Genomic DNA, 22,349 nt, shown 5'->3' with positions numbered 1-22,349 from the left:
GAGCCCATCTTGTTTAGAGTGTTTGTGTTTTGTTATGTTCTTCTGTTGATCTCCAAGGATGCAAAACAATTAATCCCATCAGCTAAAAGACTTCTTTGATTCAAAATAGACTTCAGCAGATGAGACATCATCATTTGTTTTTTCGTATCTTCAGCACATAACATATTCCTTTTTTGTGATATTATGTATTGGAAACATCCATTTAATTTAACCAAAAAACATGGCAATTTTTTTTTGGAACAAATCTCCATAAATTGCAGACAAAGATAAAGCCGGAAACAAGAAAATGTTGCAGATAAAACCTAAAAAAAAGAAAGAACAATAGAAAAACTCTTCTTCTCCTTCTAAGTTGGTCACAACAAAACCTCTTCTTCATAGCCTCTTAAAGTGGCTTTCAACTTGTCTTGATCTCATTTCTGATTGCTCCTTGAATCATCTTAACGATCAAATACTGAAAAGTAGAAGTAAGGATTACACTTGTTAACCAAATTCGAACAAGACAGTACCTAGATCAAACTATGTTTCTTTCTTACCTGAGCGCCGATGATAAGAGGGATGAGTTTCTTTCCTTTATCATCAGAGTAAGATCCATCTACCATCTTCTTGTCTACATGAATTGCTTTCCTTTGGTTTGTTGCTACATCAATTATCGCCTTAACCAAGTTCGGGATCCACGCTTCACCATTCGGAAGAGCCTAAACCAAGAGCAGGTAAGCAACTTTAAAGAGTCAGTCTCTCTCCAAGTTGGATCAAATCAGAGATTCGAAAACACAAACCTTTTAGTCCTTATCGTTCTTGCTGCATCTTCCGCTGTTCTCTGCAAAGACTACCGCGATTGCAAAATCGTACAAACCGGTAGAAGAATGAAACAGATTCTTGCTACAATGAACCAAACATACATTGGTAAAACTATTTTAGGAGACTTAGGTACATTTATAAATAACCAGCACGGATAGTTTTGAGGAGAGAATCAGATCTCTTGGAGGAAAAAGTTTCGTAGGAAAGTTCATCGGGAGGGGAAAACTGAGCATTAGTCAGAACAAGCAAGGTTTTGCACCATATCTCCTTTCCAAAGGTTTGGGTGATTGCCTTGACAACTTGCTTATCTAGCTCATCGACTCTATACACATCCAAACGATCAACATAGAGCAAGACATGTATGGTTCTGTTCACAAGAAACCTGTCCAAAATCCGAGAAAACACATAATTAAAAATTTCAACAAAAACCCACAAGTAAACATTTAAACCACATATTTACTTCAGCCTATATGCAACAAGTAGATCTAATCATATCAATGAAGAGCTTGTGAAACAAAATGTCATCTAAGAGACTAAGACAATGAACGAAGAGAGAATGGAAAAAGAGTAGCTACAGACCCTTTGATTAACTCGAGGGCTTGGTGATTGACATAGCCAGCTTCCACAAGTCCAGGGACGTCAATAATGTTGATAGTGAACCCTCCCATTGTCCTTGAAACCATCACTGGTCTCAATCCTTCAGCCTACAAAATCAACAAAACAGAACCATCAATATCTTGAAATGACTAAACTTTCTTAATCCAAATTAAAAAAAAAAATCAAGTTCAAGCTTTAGGGAAACTAAATTACTATCGCCGAGATCTTTGGCGACACCGAGCCTGGAGAGCTGCTTCTGGTTGTAGTTGAGGGAGCTTTTGATGACAGGAGAGATGCTGCCGAACAAGTAACCGATGCCAGCGCAAGACTGAATCCACATGGCCGCAACAAACACTAACCATCTATTGTTTATGAACGATTTCACTCTTTCTCGCGTCGTCCTCGCCATTTTTCTTTCAGATGCTGCCTTTTTTTTTTTTTTTTTGTCAACCTTTTAATTTTGTCTGTTGACGATGATACATATTAAAGATTCCTTCTTAATCTTTCACAAGACTTATATGTAAGTTAATCAGGTTTTACTATTTCTTAAAAAAAATGTTTTAGTATAGTAAGCTGTAATAAGTAGACAAAACATAAAACGATATATTTCCCATTATACTAGTATTTTATTCAAAACATTTTTACAGGTCTTAATTAGAAAGTTGAATTTAAATCGGATAACTAAAAAAAATTAGTATACTAGCCGACAAAGAAAAACAAAAAACAAATTGATTATACTAGCCGACAAAAAAGGAAAAATTAACACTGTTATAAAAAAATGTAAAAAAAAAAAAAAAAAAGGATTCAACTTGGCCTTGTCCACCCCGTTGGTCTCGCTAATTCTTAATTAATTATTATAATTCTTAAAGAAAATCTCACTCAGTTGATCACCACCAATGTTTACTAATTACTAGTAGTAGCTTTTTTATTAACACATTTTTCTAACAACAATATATTCACCTGAAATCTATACAAGAAACAATATTTGATTCAAAATGTCAACTTATAGGAGAATTTGGGGGAGTCCTTTTCTGTATGTTTCTTTTTAATGAATTAATTTAGATATTTTCAGAATAGAGAGAACAAAAATGTCTTGCAACACAGGTTGCGTTTGCTCGACGATACAAAATAAATCCCATATACAGCAAAACCTCTATAAATTAATAATGTTGGGACTATGATAATTTATTAATTTATAGAGAGTTTTTTAAAATTTTAAAAACTTGTTCAAAAAAATATGAGAGAAAATAATTTGATCTAAATAAAAGTAATGTTTTGGATGTAATAACTTTGGTTGTTTTATACTTAAATATTTAATACTAGGATCGGACCCGCGGTACACCGCGGGAGAATATTGGTTTACATACGTTGATTTTAATATTGTGCGTGTTTTAAGTAGAGCGAATCGTGTAGTGTACTTATAAATATTCATAATAACGAATTGTAGAGAAAATATTAAATTTTTTATAATTAAACCAATCATATTAATTATGATTACAAAATGGAATTTTATGTTTTAGAATTCTAAAATTAGACGATTCATAGGAATTAGAGAAGTCAAAAACCATGGGTCATGCCCAAATCATCTCACTATGGGGCAGATTTGGGAAAATATATTAAATCCGTAAATAAACGGGCCACATGGATTGATTCACAGCGGATCATAGGTTTTAATCGGTTTTCGTCCGAGGGTTGGCGGATCAGCCCGCATGTTAGTATTTATTGATAAAATATAATTTATTCAACATTTGGTAATTTAAAAAACTTTTAATAAATGAAATTATACTATTTATAAATATAATGATATATAAAATTATTTTCTCTAAATTTGTTTTATTTATTTATTATAGTAGTATTTTAAATTTTTGCTACTTTAAAATTATATAAACAAAATTCACGGACAACCCCGCAAATCAGCATACATTCGCGGGACAGGTTTGTGTTTCATATATGCTACCCGCGGGTCGTGGGTTAGTTGTGATAAATTTTCTAGAAATCTTTTGAAGCAAGTAAGATATCTTTCAATTAATGATAATTACCTAAAATAAGCAAAATTAATGACAAAAACGTTGATTTGTTATGGAATTAGTTCCAAAAATATATGAACAAATATATTATACGTAATTAATGTATAGTATTGTTCGGAATATGCTTTTATAATGCTTTTATAATTAGTTACCATAAATACAATCAGATTTTATTTGATTTTCATAAATATTTGATTTTAGTTTGATTTTTCATTATTAAATATTAATTAGAAATCATATTCTAAAAAAAATTAAAGATCCGATTTCAGAATTTTGGATCAATTTTCTGATTTTGACCCGACTCATTTGCATTTGTACTTCTCTTTTAATAGTATAGAAATTTAGAAGAAAGACAATTTTTTAAAAACAATAATAACCATATTATAGATACAAAAAAATATGTAACATAGTGACTTCAACTGTTGTATTTGAACGGTTTATATGATTATTTAAATAAAAATTATACTTATTTAAATTTTGAAAACTTACATAAGGAAGCTATTTTGTGAATAGAAATTCATTTTTAAAAACTACTAAAAATATATTATCTATATATATATATATATATATATGTAAATTCACATGATTATTAATTTATGATATTATTGGGACCATATTTTTATATAGGGGTTCGAAAAAAATTATTATCTTATTATTTTATCAAATTTGGTTAATATTTACACCGGCCCGATTTGGGACCGGTGAAATTTATTATTTTATCGTGTTTATAAATTTATCGAGTATTAATTTATAGAGGTTTAAATGTATATGCAGCCACATATAATTGATCTGGTGATGCATTTAATATTTTTTAGCCTCGTTCTGTCATTACTTTCTATATTTTTGGTTTCCTTATCGATTGTGAGATCATGGTTTATTTTGTAAGTGTATATATATATTATTTCATAACAAATCTATATGTCAAGAAACACCGATTATTGCGAATTTGCGATTGCTTACACGAATTGACTAGAGTGATTGCTCCCTCTAACCAAATATATTGATTATTTACGGCAATGATTCGTTTCGACAAAGAAAGTTCAAAAGAAACAAAATAAAACACGTTTTTACAGGCATTAATAATCGCAATCATCCGCCATAAATGCTGCTGATACGAATGCAATCTTTAGTTTTAATTATTTTTCTTTAATGAATCGTGGGAAAACATAACATAATATACTAGTATAATATACATAACGAGGCAAACCAAACATTTATTTCTTCTCAAGTATTTTATTTTCTACCAGTACTAGCTAGTACTCTCACTCTATTTTTGATTTTCTTCAGTCAGTTCTTTTTGGGAAGTTTCACAAGTTTACTTGTAAACTTTTATCTTAATAGGAAACAACAACAAAACAAACACATGAGTGATGTATATATATATATAACAATATTAGCAAGGATACAATACTACAAACATAAGCGGGTGATTAAAGTAAAGATACGTTAGATGTGAATGTGAATTTGAATGGCGATGACCAAAATCGTGATTATAGCAAAGAAGAGAATGGCATGAACCAATATTGAGATGCCGCTTGTGGTCATGTTGCCGCACTCCAACACTCTCCTCCTCGCTGGCAACTGAAAGAGAAGCCCCGGCGATAACACTACGAACAGCACCACCGCAACCGCCACCGGCCCCCAGTCCGCTCCTTCCATATCTACCTCAATTAGAGCTCCAAAAAGATTCGATCGTCTTATTAGGTTTCAGCAGAAAACTACTTAGAACAACATTTTATATATAATGCATTTGGTATATCTGTGAACGTGTGATTATAGGTGTGTACTTTACTACTTTTTAAAAATTCAGAAACTATTGAGATTATTTAAGGATGACAAAAGAAGGCACATTGAGACTTGATTGGTATCTGCTTTTCTTGTTGGATAGATATATGTATGTGGCTTCTTTAAGAGACCACATTTAGTGGCTATGGATATAAACTTTACATAAAGTTAAAAGTGTTTGATACTTGATTGCGGTTTTTTGGTTTGGTTTCGATTCTTTTGCTTTCCTCATGTGGATCTTATCCCCATTTCATTACTACCTGATTTGATTGGGTAACCGCGTTAGTGCATAATAAAATTATGGCATTAATTAGTCTGATTTTGTGTTTATTTTGTGATTATATATATTTTTTGCGATTTAAGTTTTAAAATTACTTCAGCATATATGAGTTATATATATGTTGCATGAATTTTGCATCCGTCATGCGGATGGACAATTGTATTCCCATCAACTTATAAGTGGAGCAAGAACGTAACGCGTAACATGTTATAGTTGGCAATAGATTAATTTAGCATATACGACGTACGTGTTATATTTGAGCTTATGAATTGAAATGCCTGAAGAGGAGAATCATATGCTTGGTCTTTAAAACAAGCAAAGTACTATCAAAATATTGAAATTTAAGTTTTATACAGATAATAGATGTTATTTCAAAATGATCAGTCAGAGATAGGACTGGGCATAATACCCGAACCCGAAGAACCGAACCGAATCCGACCCGAAATACCCGAACCCGTTCTACTTCGGTTCCGGCTAATTACCCGATCGGGTTCTGTTTTCAAATAACTGTGGGTATCGGGTATTACCCGAACCGAACCCGATACCCGTGAGTACATTTTATTACCCGAACATATATACACATATGAGGACATATATACACTAATAACTTGAATATGTGACTTGTTTAATGATTTAAGTTATGGAACAAACTCAAAACAAAGTTTACTTCTTGTTTTATATTATTGTCTTAAGGAACAACTTGTTATAATTTCAGATCTTTCGGGTTTTATGGGTACTTTTATGTATGTTTGGGTATATTTGGACAAAGTTTGGGTAAGTAGTACTCAAACCCGAAATAGTTTTGGTTATTTATGGGTTCTTTAACCAATACCCGAATTACCCGGACCCGAAGTGAACCCGAACCGAACCCGACCCAAAATTGTACATATAACCCAACGGGTCCAAAATTTCTAAACCCGAACCCGAAAGACCCGACCCGAACCCGACCCGAATACCCAAATGCCCAGGCCTAGTCAGAGAATAGTTCTTTCCTTCATCGTACAAACTTGAGAAGAACCCTCCACTTTTGTCCAGCCCAAGCCACAAATTTTTTAATTAATCGTGACATCAAGATGATAATTATTCATCCTCACATGCAGGCATACATTATAAATATAAGCACATAAAGTGGTAGATGTATATATAGAGAGACATATATATGTAGAGAAGAAACAGAGAAAACAAAGATGGGGTTGGACTGGGGACCGGTGCTAATGTCGGTAATTTTCTTCATCCTGTTGAGCCCTGGAGTTCTGTTTCAGCTGCCCGGAAAGAGCAAAGCGGTTGAGTTCGGTAGGTTTCAGACAAGCGGCCCCTCCATTGTCATCCACACTCTCCTCTTCTTCGCCTTCATCACCATCTCCCTCATCGCCCTTCACATCCACATCTACGCCGCCTAGTTTAACCCTACCTTCCCCCACACGTCATGGCCCCTTCTCTGATTTCCTTGTGGAATAACCATTTTTATGAACCATGTAACATGTATGCAGCATGGGCTAATTTAATTATTAGGATATAAGCGCGTTTAATTACAACCTCTGAGCTGATCTTTATATATGTATTGTCATACAATAATTAAGTTTGCCATTACTTGAATTTTATTTTTTGGTTTTAAGTAAAGAGTATATTTAGAAAGTAACTTACAACCTCGCCTACTTATTACAGACCCCAAATAAAAGCTTGAATTCCCATTAATACCTTATCTTGAAGTAACGTAGAGCAGTACATAATTATGACTTACGTAACTCCACTTAAATCCTAATGGTCAATCTTCATCATCTAAGCTAATAACAGTCGTCAGTTTCTGATCACAATGGTCCGCCTTAAACCTTTCTCGAACCGAAGAGATATAAGAAGCGGCTCTAGCGTCAACGCACTCGTTCACACCGTTAATCCCTCTGCCGATCAGCTTCTCAGCCATCATGGTCAGCTTCTTTTCCATATCCTTACCCTCAGGAGCCACGGCTGCCAGTTACTAATTATACACGTGTATATATATGAAAGATAGAGAGCTATAATCAATTATATTATTAGCTTAAGTAGTTATATATAAAAGAAAGGTTACTTTACTTACATGGTTGAAGGAGGAAGCTAACTTTAGGAGGGATAGGCGAAGTGGCAGTTACGTAGTTGTTGAAATCAGGTTGACGAGCGTAGGAAGTCGTAGTGGAAGAAGTGTAATGAACATTATTATAAAGGTCTTGTGAAGGAGTTGGAGATTTCACAGCTTTGCAAAAGGGCATTAGCTTAGCTATCATGAACCCTCTTGATCTCCTTCTGTTCATCTCCATGATATTATTTACCACTTCTGTTTTTGCCCCGAGATAGGTGGTGTTTCATGGATTCATTTTAGTGTGTTTGTTGCATATATATATATATATATATATATATATATATACGGGATTAGGTAGGGTTTCGTTGATTACATTGTGACGAAGACATGCAGAAAGATAGAGAGGTATCAAAGACGCGTGGTCCTTCCTCTTGTAATAATATCACTCAGAAGCATCACATTTTGATGACGAGATCTCAACTTCCATGCTCAAGTAGCCACGACGACACATCTAATTTTAAAATTTCAAATATATGTTATACATGTAATCAAGGTTCAATAGTTACACTCCTTATTAATTATCCCTCTTCCGCAGTAGAAAGCTGATACGTACGATTTATGAGAAATATCTCGTAGACACTTTATGAGATATGTACCTTGTAATTATATAGATATTTAATTTCTATAAGTTTTATGAAATAATAGTAATGGATGGCTCTAAACTCTACAATCAGTCATTACAAAACATATTTTTCAATTTAAATTGTAAAACCTACTAAGATGAAGATCAACTTTATTTGGGAGAGGAGATCGTTTATGGTCACCGACGGAATGAAATTATGGATCATTAATTGGTACGCTTACAATATTTTTCTCTTGAACGGATTAATTAAAATTTGTGAATCAAAGTGTTTATAATTCAGGAGAATAAGGAACCATCGATTTTATCCGGTTTTTCTTTTTGGTGTAAATAACCTTTTTCGTATAAGGGATTCATCAGTGGCATCTTTAAAAAAGAGTGAAGAAAAGGTGGATAATTTTATTTTATTTTTTAAAAAAATCAAGAATGTGAATAAGATTATTCGTCAGAGATATTATAAATAAACACAAGCGAATAACATTATCTTTGTGTGGCTGTGTGGCGGCGGCAAAAGGCAACAATTTTATTTTGATAACCAAAGATTTAATATAATTAGCTAAATATGTATGATTATCTTTTCGTTATTTGAGAGAAATTATTCAATTGGGATGCTATATTTGTAAATAATATTATAACGCATGTTATCCACAAAAACATCCCTTATATATTAATAGAGAAGCACTCTAAAAAAATAAACCTTACTTTGACGTGTTATTAACTAAACTGCCATGCTGACGTGTCGCTTTCAGAGTGATTTGTTTATTTATATTAATGATCTATTTTTTAATAATTAAAAATATATACTTTTTGTTTTATCTTATATTAATAAATTTTTATATTTATATTTTTCTTTATATACATTTATATAAATCTTCTCAAGCCGATGGGTAAACAATCTTTGTATTTAATTTATATTTATACTTATGTTTATATTTAAATAATAAAATATATACATTTGGTTCAAGAATCTCGAATTCAAAACTACAAAATCTCTACATCTTTCATAAATTTTTATATCTATTGTACTTAAATACATAAGATAATCTCTTTTCAATATATGTTACGATACTTAAAATCCAATTTTTTTTTAGGGATTCTAACTTTTCGAAGAAAAACTAACCACATTTATTTATAAACTAAAATCTGGCCATATTATAACTATTTCGTAGTAATCCATTCATAATCTAAGAATCATAATTTGGAACACTACAAAATCTTAACTTGACAACTATCGAATCTCATCTTTGATAAATTTTTAGATTTCTTATACTTAAATCTCGACATCTTTTTTTTTTTTTTTTTTAATATCATTCTCGACATCTTTAAAAGATATAGAAAGGCATATTAGCATAAATGGTAACATTTCGTCAATACTTTCTTTATCACGTTGAAGCTTTATTCCAGGTTTAAATATTTCACGGGTAAAACGTATTCATATACGAAATAGTCCCAAATTTGAATTAAAAGAAAATAAAAAAAATTATTACATGTTTTTTTTTACACAAACGGATCTTGGATCCGACATAAAAATTTTAATCATAATAATTTTACTTGAATCACTTCTTTCCACACATAGTGCGGGTTGTAATCTAGTGAGTCATTAAAAAGAAAAAAACAGTGGCAGTGATTTACTCCATTAACATCGACAAAGACAACATTTATCAGTTATCAACCAAGATCAAATATTCATCGCTTTCTAATCACAAGTAAAAGAAGAAGAAAAGAAATTAATGTGTGTTTCTCCACTGTTAGCATATCTTTTTTTTTTGGGCAAAAAAAGAAAGCATATCTTTTGAGGAGATTCTGACTGTTATGTGATAACATATTCTGTTGTATATTTGCTTTTGTGTTAAATAAATGGTCCAAAGGTATATTATTATTACGTCGACACAATAATAATATTCCAGATGACTTGGTCATTAGTTCCTAATTCATTTTTGTACAAGTTGGGCTGATTTAACATTAAGTACAGGAGCCCATCGAGAGGCTAATGGGCCCAGCAAAATAATGACAAAACTGAATGAAATCTCTGTCTGTCTGTCTGTCTGTCTGTCTGTGTTTGATTTTTGATATTTTGATAAATTGGTGGGGGATGGGGCTGACCAACTTCATATTGACGGTGGCCGGCGTTAGCGCGGTGGTGATCCTCCTGAAGGGCGACGTGAAGCAATCGGCCTCCGTTTTGAAGCGAAACGTGAAGCATATTCGCAATTGGATCCAAGAAGAAACCTCCAAGTTAGCTTTCTCTCTCTCATCACGAATGTGTTTATTTCGAAGGTTTCGATTTTGTCTCCTCACCATCCATATTCCATAGCTTGTCGCTAGTTTTGGAATAATCGGTCGGTTGGGAATTGGGATACATAACGAGTTGTTTTTTTGTAGATGATGATAGACTCAGCGAGAAGCATTATTGCTTCTTTAGGTTTGGTAATTTGAGAAACCACAAGAGTCACTCATTTCTTCTTTTATTGACAGACAGATCGAACGTAAAACAGTTTGATGATGATGATGTTTTCTTTCGATTTCAGGGCAGCCGAGACCAAGTCACCAAAGGAGATGATGCATTCAATTAAGGAACCCAAAGATAAGGATTAGTGTTTAGGCTTTATAGATTGATATGTTTACTTGTTTTTAAGTAAAGTTGTTGATGAACGAACACTTGAGCAACATTCTTGCCCAACGTTTTTTGGTAAGAAAAGTACAATCCCATTCCTCCCCCTAAGTAACTCAAGAAAAGGGAGGGAATATGTGCATTTGGGTCAAGATGTGGTTGAAATTATCTGAGGGTTTATCAACGGGATGTGTATGCACACCTTGGTATGTGGTCACCACCACTCCTTCGTCTCCCCATAGCCTCTGCACTTGCTTCTTCACTCTGCATCCTTCTTCTGTGCACTTATAATAGCTCCTATACGTATTTACATTTATGAGTCTTTTATTTTATCAGCGTAGTAAGCATATCACTCATTAGGTACCTGGGGAATGGATTGTTCTTCACAGCTTTCTGGCCGTACTTCCTCCACCTGTATCCATCATCCAGAATATCAACCTGGCTTCTTGTCTGAAAGGCGTACCTCGCTTCTCTCTCTTTCTTCTTCTTCTTCTTCTTCTTCTTACTCTTGGGTTTCTCTTCTTCGTTTGTGTTCATGTTCTGCTGTGACAACGATGATGTTGTCAGCTGATCTGCACACTCTGCCGAGTTGTCGACCCCATGATACTCTGTCAAGCGAGGATCAACCGATGATGAACATGGAAACAACACCTGACACCTCCTATCCTCCATTTCTTAACTCCCTATGCGTTTATGGTGGGAACTTGAAAGAAGGTACACACATGCGCCGTTCAAAGGCAAGGAGGGAAGGGAGAGAAAGAGAGACGTAGACGGCAGCGAAGATGCCAGAGAAAGTGAGATATATTGAAAATGGCTACATTAGCGGATCCATCTCAAAGAAAAGAGTTTGGTGGAATTAGTAAAAAAGGTGTGGCGGCTTCACCATTCTCATTTACATTATTATATATATATATATATGCAACTCCTTGGACTTTCAACTTTTGGTGCAATGGATTCAAATTTCAAGCATCTAGATCTCTGAGGGTAATCATTCTTTTCTTATTTGCTTAACAATTTGGTATATAGCAAGGTTAAGAAGATAATATCCCTATCACGTGTATTTGAGGTTCACCTACCAAAGTTGATTGTTCAAATAAACAGTGGGCTCGAATCATGTTGAGATTGTTGCCTATTTTGGCTATTTGCTTTCTTCTATATTTGTCAAAAGTATATAATCATTGCTTTGCTTCGATGGATGGATTATTCATCCCTCCAAAGTTATTCAAACTTGATTCATGTTCACTTTTTACAGTAAACACACACAACATAGAATTATAATACTCTGTTTTGATCACATGTAGGATTTGAGACGGGGTCGCGTAAGGGACTGCGCTCCATCCACCAAGACAGTGGTGCCTGTCATGAAGCGTGAGCCATCGCTGATCAAGTAAATAACAGTGGAGTAGAGGTCTGTGTCCGGGTTGAGCCACTGGCCGAGGGGTGCAGCGTCCTTGACCAGCTTCTGCGCTCGGTCTCTTCCGACAGAAGCTGGATATTCATCTTCCAGATGCAGCCCTCTAGAGATCATGTTGACCCGTATCTTGTGCTTCCCTAGACTCATGGCTGATGCCTGGAAACCCAATCATGAACAAACGGTGGGTAGGGTTACGAGATGTGTTAAATTAGGAGGGAGGATGCATGTATATACCCGAACAAGCTGATGAATAGCGGCAGAGGTAGTAGCGTAGGCATCAGCTCCAGGGTAAAGCACCCTCTCACCGCTGGCGATAGTGGCCATGAAGACAATGGAGCCTCCTGATCCATGGTCTTTCATCCTTGTGGCTACAGCCTTCAAGAGAAACCATGGAGCGGTGAGATTGATCTTTGAGATTCTGTTGAACTCATCTTGAGAAACTTGAAGAATGTCCTGCATCTTTCCTGCAAGAAAGAAAGAAAGAAAGAAAGATGTTGAAGAAAGGAATGATCAACAGAAGAGCAGCATCAAAGGGTAGTGAATAGAAAAACCTTGGTAGGAATAAGAGTTGAGAAAAGCATCGAAATAGCCGGAACAGGTCCATGCCTTTTGGACAGCGGCATGGAAAGCATCTTCAGAATCAGATTCCATGTCGAGTGCAATCACATCGACAGGGAAGGCTCCCTCAATGGAATCTCTAATCTTGTCTACAATGCTGCTTAGAGAAGACTCATTTCCCATCATTACCAACCTAACAACCATCACACAAGTACAGGTTGCATTTCTAAGTCCAACTATAGACACCAAATTGATTGAGGCTAGAATAAACACATACATAACATAGGAGGAGGAGGAGGAGGAGAGTGAAAGAACAATACTGAGAGAGAGAGACTCACTTGCAACCGTGTTTGGCTAGATGGAAAGCGATGTTTCGGGAAACCAGGTCGCCGTTGGATGTCATCAACACTCTCTTGGCCGGATTTTCCATTTTCCCAAATTCAGCAGATGACTAATTAATTAATTAAGGGAGGGAGTGATTTGATTTGATTAGATCGCCATTCTAATAAGAAGCTGGAAAAGCTCTTCTTTACCACAAGTCTTCTCTGTCTGTCTGTGTGTTACCAAAACGACGAAACAAAGAGCAAATGCCTGCCTAACTAATCACATGATCCACGTTCCTTTACCTTCCTCTTTTAAATTGATAACGATGTTGTTGTTTTTCCAGTTTGTATTTTTGTTATATATTATCAACGAATATTAAAAAGCCTATTTTTCTTTAGTAAAAAGCCCAACTCAAGCCCAACTTCCCGGCGGCCCCCAAGCCCCCAACCATATCTCTCTCTACTTGTTTTGTAATGGAGGACCTGCTTTTTTTGTCAGGGATGATGATTTTCCATACCCATCCATCTCCAAGATTCCCAATTTCACTTTGCTACAAACTTATCTCGTCGTGTTGCTGGTTTATAATTTAATACATGGTTGGTTATCAATGAATGATTTGTAGCATAAAGGGAGCTCCACACACATCAGGTACTCTTTCTTTCGTTTATGTTTCTTCTGTTCCATTCTTTTTGGTATATATATAGGAACTTGTTATTATTAGTCCATTGATCAAGAAGACACAGAGTAAGAATGAAAGCAATTCCTCCTAGCTAAGGATGCTTTCTTAGGTACCATTGATTTATTTAGTTGGACCAATTAAAAGAGAACAAAAAAGGGTCTGGGTAGGTAACACACAAGATTCTAGGTGGGGGTAGTGGATTTTTGAAAGAACCGTGTGTCTTGGTTGACTTAATGAAAGAGTAATGTGACAATGTCCCTAACTAAATAAAAAAAGACTAATTAGGACACAAAATCATTGTGAGATGTCAATTTTTCAAGTGGGTGGAAATGGAATCCGCAACAAAATAAAATCTAAAAATGCTTTGCTTGCTCTACTTTGCCTCCTTTTTGCAACCCACATGACATGAGGACGTTATGCTTTTTTTGCCACTCTCCTTGTTTCTCTGCCAATTATTATTAAACCATAAGTAAGGAGATCATTATCTAAAAAATTAAAAGAATCAAATTGTTACACTTGGTCATGCAGCTGTGAACGTTACAGAGAGTCTTACCTCAGATCTCTTATACTAGTAGGAAATACCAAATCTTGAGATGGAGAATATATCCCTTTTTGATCATCAATTTGACCCCAAATCTTCACCAGAGCTACCGACTTTTGCTAGTATTCGAACAATAACAGAATCTAAAGTTGCTGTGCCCGTGCCTCGTCATCTCTAAGAATCTTTAGTGGCACGTGCTTGATCCTGGGGGCATCAAAACGGGCCCAATGAAAAAGGGTTCGGTTCTGGCCTACCATTTTATCCTCCTTCACCTTCCCTCTCCCTCTCTCTTTTGGGATTTATTTTCCACAAAAATTGGAGGACTCACACTTTCCAACTCTCTCTTCTGCTGCACCCAAATCAACAAGGAGATACATACTACAACCATGGATGATGATGAATATGCCAAGCTCATCAGGAGAATGAATCCTCCCAGGTACTTTATTGTTTTTTCTCTTCTGTTTTGGTCTCTTCCTTTGTTAGCCTCAATAATACCCTTGTAAGGATTTCATTCAGCTGCTAAAAGTTTCATCTTTGTTTATGAATTTTCTGGTTTATGTATGTTTCATGGATACAGAGTTGTAATAGACAACAACGCAAGCGACGATGCCACTGTTATTCAGGTATAAAAATCTTCTTTTCAAATTGTTCAAGTGGTTGTGTACCAACTAAACAGAGTTCCCTGTTTGATGGGATTTGTTTGTTTGTGGTGTTACAAAGGTTGATAGTGTCAACAAACATGGGACTCTGTTGGAAGTAGTGCAAGTGCTCACTGATATGAATCTTGTGATCAAGAAAGCTTACATCTCTTCCGATGGAGGTTGGTTCATGGACGTCTTCAAAGTCATCGACCAAGATGGCAATAAGATCAGAGACACACAAGTCCTTGACTATATCCAAAGGGTATGTTATGTAGTCACTTTTTTTCTTTCCGGCCGTGTCTAACTTGGGATCAATTCAACAGGTTTTTCTTCTTTTTGTGTAAAACGATTGTTGAAATCATTGCGCAGAGGATAGAGAGCAACGCTGGCTGGTTCATTCCACCTTTGAGAAGCTCAGTTGGTGTAATGCCCACTGACGAATACACAGCGATTGAGCTCGCTGGAACTGACAGACCCGGTCTCTTGTCTGAAGTATCTGCTGTTCTCACAGACCTTCACTGCAACGTTGTGAACGCTGAGATATGGACTCACAACACTAGAGCTGCAGCGGTTATTCATGTCACGGACAATTTAACTAATTCAGCCATTACTGACCCGATTCGCCTTTCCACCATTAAGGAGCTGCTTTGCAATGTAGTTAGGACAAACAGCGGTTCAAGAGCTGCGAAAACAGTTTTCTCTTGTTCTGATACACACAGGGAGAGACGGTTGCATCAGATCATGTTTGATGATAGGGACTACGAGGGAGTCAAGAGAGCCAAGACATCGGCGTCAAGGCCCAGTGTCACACTAATGAACATTGAGAAGGATTATACCGTTGTTACCATGAGGTCCAAAGATAGACCAAAGCTTGTGTTTGACGTAGTCTGTACTTTGACTGATATGCAGTATGTGGTGTTCCATGGCATGGTCAGTACAGAACCAGTGGAGGCTTATCAGGTAACTAACTAAACGGTTTTTTATTTGTTGGGATCTCTTTTCTAACAATAATATGAGTGTTGTGCTGCAGGAATTTTACATCCGTCATGTGGATGGACTTCCCATAAACTCAGAAGCGGAGCAAGAACGTGTCATACAATGTCTGGAAGCAGCCATTGAGAGGAGAGCATCCGAGGTAACCAATTAGGAATGTGACATCTCTCTGTCTTGGCTGATATACTTGAGACAGATTATGCATATGAAACATACTTTCAGGGTTTAGAGCTGGAACTATCAGCAGAAGACCGAGTTGGTCTCCTCTCAGACATAACCAGAACATTCCGAGAGAACAGCTTAACCATTGTGAGAGCAGAGATCTCAACGCGAGAGGGTAAGGCTAAAGACACGTTCTACGTTACAGACGTGACTGGAAACCCGGTTGAATCAAAAATCGTGGAGTCAATCAGACAACAGATAGGAGTGAGCAAGCTGAAGGTGAAGAAGAAGGAGGATTGCTCTGTTCTTGGTACAAGCCGGCCTTCGCATGAAACAACAATGGGGTATTTGCTAAGTAACATCTTCAAACCAAAGTCTCTTCAGAGCTTCAAGCTTCACCTATCTCACTCATAGAGTATGTGCTTTGTATAGATTAGACAGAGTAGGGCATAATTTAAGATGATCGACAAAAAAAAGTATCGAACTTGTGAACTTGGCTTATATCATTTGATCTAAACAAGTCCCTTGTATGTATGTAAATTAGTGTGATCAAATAACAGGAACTGGCTTTGATTAGATATTGAGATTTAAAAGGCTTTAAGGGATCCAGGAGACATTAATAAAGATGCAAAAGTGTATATGATTTAATGAGAGCATTCGAAAGATTAAAGAGATGAAGAAGAGCGAGGGAGACAGAGAAAGGTGAGCTTAAAACAACTCTCTCTCTAATTACAAACTATAACCTAAAACCTGCCATTACAGCATTGACTAGTTTCCTAATGAGCTTCCTCCACCACATTCTCTTAGAAAAAAACCTTTAAAAACAAAGAAAAAGAGCAGAGGGAGGGATCAGAGCCAGAGAGCTCCGGCGTCTTTGAGGAGAGGAACGAGAGAGCCGTTGATGTGAGAAGCCATGACTCTGTCCATAGCTCCAACCAGTTTGCCGCCGATGAAGACGACCGGAAGAGACCCTGGAGAAGAGGAGCCGGAGCAGCCGAGAAGACGAATGAGGGCTCGCTGGATGTCGCCGCCGTAGGGGTGGAGGTCGAGCTCGTGGACGGCGGGGCTGACGCCCATTCCTCGGAAGAGACCCTTCACAGCGTGGCACATGCAGCACGTGCTCACGCTGAAGATCACCACCGCGCTCTCAGCCGCCAGAGACTCTATGCGAAGGAGACCAGTGTCAGCCACCATCCCCAAACCGCCGAATCCTATGCTGTTCATCTTGTATGATCCCCACGACTCTGTCTGGTATTGCATTTTTGATCTCTCTTTTCAACAGAATAGATTAAAGACGAGTAAGAGAGGAAGAGAGAGAGAGATTGGCTCAAATTTTTGGTGAGGAGAGAGTGAGAGCCATGCAGAGTATTTATAGAGGCCTACTACTACTATTACACCTCTGTTTTCCTCTAATTATTATTGTTTCTTTCTTTATTACATGTTTTTTATTATTTGTGTATAATAACACGACCTATATATTTACTTCTTCTAAATAAATAAATAAACATATGAATTAAAACCGATGACATCAAGATAGTGATTGCAGTTGAAAACAACAAAATTTAATACTCTCTCCGTTTCGTTTTACTTGTCGTTTTAGAGTTAAAATTTTGTTTTATAATAGTTGTCGTTTTCGGTTTTCAATGTAAATGTTTGGTAAAAATTCTAGTTTTATCCCTACTGTTTTAATGTTTCGGCCAATGAATTTTTTTATAAAATATATTAATAAAGGGTAAAACAGAAAATTTAATGCTTTTCTTAATTTGTGTGAGAAAACCTTAAATGACAACTAAAACGAAACGGAGGGAGTAGTAATCGGTGATACACCGATGATAGTTATCGAAATAATTTCAATTAGAAAAAAAAAAAGGCTTTGGAGAAGAAGAACAGACTTTTATCAGAAGGGAGTTGTTGGTCATAGACGGCTCCGTCTGTCCTTGTTGTCGGCTCTTACCGCTCTCACCATTAATTTTCTTACCACTTAATTCTCTCTTTTTCTTTCTTATTATTTTCATCCACCTCTTATTTTCAGATACGTGATAATAATATTTATAAAAAAAAAACCATATTTTCCACGTAGTTGTATACATGGAATTACGTTTTCATTTTTTTCTGTAACACGGAATTACGTTTTCCGGTGAAACAGTCCAAGTAAGCAAACCCCTAACTAGATGTAGATAAAGCTCCCCAATGTATACAATATGGATTTTGGCGGGTTTTCTTTTATTCCATTATACTTCGTAATAATCAATCGAGCATATATATGTGTAATCATCATATAATATAATTCCCTTTTTTTATGAATAATTTTTTTTCAGGAGTCAGAATCTTATGTTTCTGATCCAGATTAATAGCATCCCACTTATATATATGGCTAGACGTGTAATTAAATGTATGACTCTCGAATTATATGATGTTTACATAATTTATAAGAACAGCACCCATGATTAATTTAGCATGGGTTTCATTATAACCTTAATAAAATTTGAACAACTTTGCCTAGAAAAAAGCCTGAAAAAAAGTTCAAAGTTTACAAAGTTATTGTGACATGCTTTTGGCTTCCACGCTTGTGTCCTTTAGATACGAAATGCCTTTTTTTGTGTCTGAGGTTTGAGCTCCACAATGAATTAAATCTTAAAATCATATTTAAAGCTAAGGATTGATGGAAGAGCAGATTTTATATGTGTAGTGAATATTGTAAGAGAAGTCCGTACAGTTATGCTCCCTCTGGCTGAAAAAGAAAGTTACTTCTTTTAGTGTTTAAACTCATGTATTTCTTTTCTGGAAAAAAAATCTTTGCATGAAAAATCGTAAAAGATGAATAATCTTGTCGGATTGTGTTTGTCGGATCGCTTTACTTTTGATTTTTGATTTTGTTTTTGTTTTTGTTTTTAATCTAGTTTTCCTTCAGAAGACTTACGTAACACTTGTCATACAATGTTTTATCTTTTCTACCAACTCTGATATGTCCGATATACCCCTTTCGAGTAGCAGTATACATGCTTTTGATTAAGGGTACTTTGAAAACTTCCAAAGTTCGTATTCAACGCCTGAACCTTGAAACTTTGTACATTCCTTATTCCTTTTTATATTGATCTAGCTCTTTTCTTTTCTGTTTTTTTTTTGTCGTCTAGATTTATTATTAATTGCAAATTATGAGAACTGTTACATAGACGATTCTACAACTGACAATTCCTTCCGACCCTTACTAGATCCACGACAGACTACACTTCCTTTCTTTGTAATCTTGATGAATACTTTCAATGATCTACGTTCTGACGATACTTCCTTCTCTGCGTAGAATCCTGGCGAACGGCTATAATTGTACATCGCTGGAGATCTCTTGCACACTTGCCTCCATTAATCTGCAAATTTATTAATAAATCGCAATACCTGGGACTCGAACCTCAGACCTCTTGGTGTAGAAACATTAATCAACCTTTTGTCAATCAATGGGCCAAGGAGGCTTCCACATCTCTTTTCTGTTTTTGTTTCTTTTTTATTTATCTATTCTTTAAAGTTTAAATAAATACAGTATATCTAAGAAATAAAAAGTTGTACAGAGGAAAACCAGGGGCTGGGGGATTATTACGGATTTTGCCCTTTTTTATAATGGCATTTATGGATTTTGCCTTTTTTAATAATTTATGGATTTTGCCCTTTTTAACACTTAAAAATGTACGTATTTATGATTTTTTTTTTGCAAAAATACGTACATTATATCAAATACTAAACCCTAAAAACAACTGGAACCGACTAAACCCAAACATAACGAATGAAACCATGTTAAATCATATTTTTGGAGCCTAAAAAAAGACAAAATCCATAAATTATTTAAAAAAATGGCAAAATCCATAAATGCCATTAAAAAAAGGGTAAAATCCGTAATTATTAGAATTATAAATAAAATACAAAACTTTAAAAGCTTTCGTTTTATAATTATCAATAAAATATGATTTTCTTCTTGAAAAAAGTATAAACAATTTAGCAACCACAAGCCTGGACATCGCATTCATAATCATAGGTACGTGCTTGTGAGTTGTGAATGGAAATCTCACAGTCCAGCGGTCGAAAGAAAAAGATTATATATATTTAAAAAAAAAAGAGATAGGGTGAAAAATAAAATAAAAAATTGATCGATCGGACGGGTAGGGTTAGATGGCAGGAAACGAGAGCCCTGACCTATATATTAATTAGTACAACAAAATATATAAATTGAAATCAAATACAAATAAAAAGAATACGAGCGTGATGCTATCTTTTCAGCTTTATCTGGTCTTTGCCATTTATAAATATCTGTGTGTATGACTCTCTATGCACAATATTAATGTCTTGCTTTGTTATGAATATATCTCCATTTAATATTTTTAAATTTAGCTTCTTCTTTTTTTACCTCTTACGGTGAAACAAAGCCGATAGCAGAAAAATGTGGGATTCGAACTAAACCCTAAAATAAGCTTTAGAGAGTTACAAATTCTCGACCATCTTCGAAGTATAATGGTCCGAGTCTGATTCCAACAACCAAGATATGTCCCTATGGGTTATATAGTTATGTATATATACGGCTGGCTCATATATATATATATATATATATATATAATAAAGGTACACATCTGTGCCTATGTATGCGCGTGGTGTAGCTGTATATATATGTTATGAGATGTCTAAGTAAGGCTTATAAGTACACGTATCTTATATAGTGTTAATGTATATTGAATTCCAAAAAGCTTTAGTTAGTATTGAAATTTTAAATGGAAAACGTAAGAACAAAAAGAAGGCAAAAGAAAAAGATGTCGCATGTCGGTGTCGCGGCGAAAAGGCGGTGAGGGTATTGTGGGAGTGCTCACGTATTCCCCTAAATATTCTCATTTATAATTTGTATATAACCCTAAGCCCATGCAAACTGCAATCCCACATTCACATTCGTACCTATATTTAATTTATCATCATTAACACTAACTAGTACTCCCTCTTTTCCTAGATATTTGATGTTATACAATTTTACTTTATTCCACAAAATTTAATTTTTTAGGTTTTTGTTTTATTTTTTATTGATTAAATTTAATATATCGTAAACTTCAAAACATAATGATTAACTATTTTATAATACTATTGGTTCAAAGTTATTAAAAAATGTTTGTATAAAAAATTAGTTGACAAATAACTAAATAATGATTGTTTTTTTAATATATGTGAAAACTCTAGAACATTAATCTTTTAAAAACAGAGGGAGTATCTAATTATTAATTTCACCAAAAGATAAAATATATATTTTCATCGAGATATACGTCGATATGTTGTTCTGCATGCAGGTGCATGGCCCTTTATTTTTTTTGTCGACCACAAGTTTTTGTCTGTTCACAACATAAAATTTCACTTTGTTTGTTATCGCACTGATACACATTCATAAACTACGTACGTTTATTCCTCACTGCCACCTAATAATTAACGCGCTTCACAAGATTTGAATATCCCAACTGATTATTAGTTACCACTACGTATATGTGCATAATCTAGGAAATGTTCTAGGCTTTTTTGATTAGTTATAATTTTGTAACAAAAAGAACTGAATAACAAAAGTATTAGAAAATAGTTTTAATATGATGCCTATCGACACCACATGTCAAAGTTATAACTACGTTTTATACAGTGGCGGAGGCATAATTGTTTTTAACCGAGATCAGAAAAATATTTAAAAAATAGTTTACAAACTCTTAAAGAAAAAATTTATAACAAACATATCATATCCCAAAAGAATTATAATTTTTTAGAAAACAATAAAAGCAAAGGAAGTATCCTTGATTTAAAGAGGCCAAAAATTTAGGGGTTTTCTCCTTCGTCAATAGGAGAGGAAGAGACAATAGACTTTGTTTATTGTTTAGTTTACTATCAGAAATATAATTTAGGTGTATTTCTTTATTAATCCATGTAAATCATTAAAGATTGTATTATTCTTTTGGGTTTCGTTTGTAAGTGGAATCAATTTTTGAAAATATTGGATTTTTTATGTAAGTAAATTAGTTTTGGATTGGTTCAATGGGATCAATTGATAATTCTAGTTGGGTTCATTAGTTTTAACATTAAAACATATAACCGAATTTTAGAAAGTAGTTATGGTCAGCTGACCCCATTATCTATATGGTGCCTCCGCCCCTGGTTTTATATCATTCCAAGCCTCCTCCTTCGGATAAGGTCTTGTTAAAAAATTATTGTTTGGAAGTAGAGTACAACATTCTTCACAATAGC

The 22,349-nt window shown here is 35.0% G+C and overlaps 8 protein-coding genes, 1 long non-coding RNA gene and 1 pseudogene across 10 annotated transcripts; 4 read left to right on the top strand and 6 right to left on the bottom strand.

Moving 5' to 3' along the window:
- Nucleotides 1-99: 99 nt before the first annotated feature.
- LOC9318224 lies at nucleotides 100-2,009 on the bottom strand (annotated as a pseudogene).
- Nucleotides 2,010-4,616: 2,607 nt separating this feature from the next.
- On the bottom strand, nucleotides 4,617-5,269 carry LOC9320318. The gene has a single exon (XM_021032534.1). The coding sequence runs from the start codon at nucleotides 5,079-5,081 to the stop codon at nucleotides 4,869-4,871; it is 213 nt and encodes a 70-aa protein (XP_020888193.1). The 5' UTR covers nucleotides 5,082-5,269; the 3' UTR covers nucleotides 4,617-4,868.
- A 1,358-nt stretch (nucleotides 5,270-6,627) lies between these two features.
- On the top strand, nucleotides 6,628-7,083 carry LOC9318223. The gene has a single exon (XM_002884205.2). The coding sequence runs from the start codon at nucleotides 6,675-6,677 to the stop codon at nucleotides 6,885-6,887; it is 213 nt and encodes a 70-aa protein (XP_002884251.2). The 5' UTR covers nucleotides 6,628-6,674; the 3' UTR covers nucleotides 6,888-7,083.
- Nucleotides 7,084-7,146: 63 nt separating this feature from the next.
- LOC9318222 lies at nucleotides 7,147-7,840 on the bottom strand. Its single transcript, XM_002882109.2, has 2 exons — nucleotides 7,562-7,840; nucleotides 7,147-7,452 (listed from the first exon to the last, which is right to left on the bottom strand). The coding sequence occupies exons 1-2, from the start codon at nucleotides 7,776-7,778 to the stop codon at nucleotides 7,253-7,255; spliced, it is 417 nt and encodes a 138-aa protein (XP_002882155.1). The 5' UTR covers nucleotides 7,779-7,840; the 3' UTR covers nucleotides 7,147-7,252.
- On the top strand, nucleotides 7,777-8,146 carry LOC110229822. The gene is given in 3 exon segments (XM_021030819.1): nucleotides 7,777-7,797; nucleotides 7,899-7,940; nucleotides 7,943-8,146. Coding segments are annotated over 3 exon segments (267 nt in total).
- A 2,070-nt stretch (nucleotides 8,147-10,216) lies between these two features.
- Nucleotides 10,217-10,897, top strand: LOC110229854. Its single transcript, XR_002333210.1, has 2 exons — nucleotides 10,217-10,415; nucleotides 10,709-10,897. It is a non-coding gene; the product is annotated as an uncharacterized LOC110229854 (long non-coding RNA).
- LOC9318221 (probable WRKY transcription factor 45) lies at nucleotides 10,778-11,646 on the bottom strand. The gene is made up of 2 exons (XM_002882108.2): nucleotides 11,156-11,646; nucleotides 10,778-11,088 (listed from the first exon to the last, which is right to left on the bottom strand). The coding sequence occupies exons 1-2, from the start codon at nucleotides 11,461-11,463 to the stop codon at nucleotides 10,908-10,910; spliced, it is 489 nt and encodes a 162-aa protein (XP_002882154.1). The 5' UTR covers nucleotides 11,464-11,646; the 3' UTR covers nucleotides 10,778-10,907.
- A 284-nt stretch (nucleotides 11,647-11,930) lies between these two features.
- Nucleotides 11,931-13,196, bottom strand: LOC9320317 (carbonyl reductase [NADPH] 2). Its single transcript, XM_021030905.1, has 4 exons — nucleotides 13,102-13,196; nucleotides 12,757-12,956; nucleotides 12,440-12,669; nucleotides 11,931-12,361 (listed from the first exon to the last, which is right to left on the bottom strand). The coding sequence occupies exons 1-4, from the start codon at nucleotides 13,191-13,193 to the stop codon at nucleotides 12,083-12,085; spliced, it is 801 nt and encodes a 266-aa protein (XP_020886564.1). The 5' UTR covers nucleotides 13,194-13,196; the 3' UTR covers nucleotides 11,931-12,082.
- A 431-nt stretch (nucleotides 13,197-13,627) lies between these two features.
- On the top strand, nucleotides 13,628-16,679 carry LOC9318220 (ACT domain-containing protein ACR6). Of its 2 annotated transcripts, XM_021030904.1 has the most exons (7): nucleotides 13,628-13,735; nucleotides 14,295-14,743; nucleotides 14,885-14,930; nucleotides 15,028-15,210; nucleotides 15,318-15,908; nucleotides 15,979-16,083; nucleotides 16,164-16,679. In XM_021030904.1, exons 2-7 carry the CDS (start codon nucleotides 14,535-14,537, stop codon nucleotides 16,515-16,517), a joined length of 1,488 nt encoding a protein of 495 aa, XP_020886563.1. In that variant the 5' UTR covers nucleotides 13,628-13,735; nucleotides 14,295-14,534; the 3' UTR covers nucleotides 16,518-16,679. The 2 variants fall into 2 exon arrangements, with proteins under 2 accessions (XP_020886563.1, XP_020886562.1); XM_021030903.1 differs by lacking the exon at nucleotides 13,628-13,735 and having other exon boundaries at nucleotides 14,247-14,743.
- Nucleotides 16,658-17,647, bottom strand: LOC9318219 (glutaredoxin-C7). The gene has a single exon (XM_021030906.1). It carries the CDS (start codon nucleotides 17,361-17,363, stop codon nucleotides 16,953-16,955), a length of 411 nt encoding a protein of 136 aa, XP_020886565.1. The 5' UTR covers nucleotides 17,364-17,647; the 3' UTR covers nucleotides 16,658-16,952.
- Nucleotides 17,648-22,349: the final 4,702 nt, after the last annotated feature.

Source organism: Arabidopsis lyrata (assembly GCF_000004255.2).
Source record: "Arabidopsis lyrata subsp. lyrata unplaced genomic scaffold ARALYscaffold_3, whole genome shotgun sequence".
Classification (NCBI taxonomy): domain Eukaryota; kingdom Viridiplantae; phylum Streptophyta; class Magnoliopsida; order Brassicales; family Brassicaceae; genus Arabidopsis; species Arabidopsis lyrata.
The sequence above is the reverse complement of the archived record's forward strand: the minus strand, read 5'-3'. Positions and strand labels throughout refer to the sequence as shown.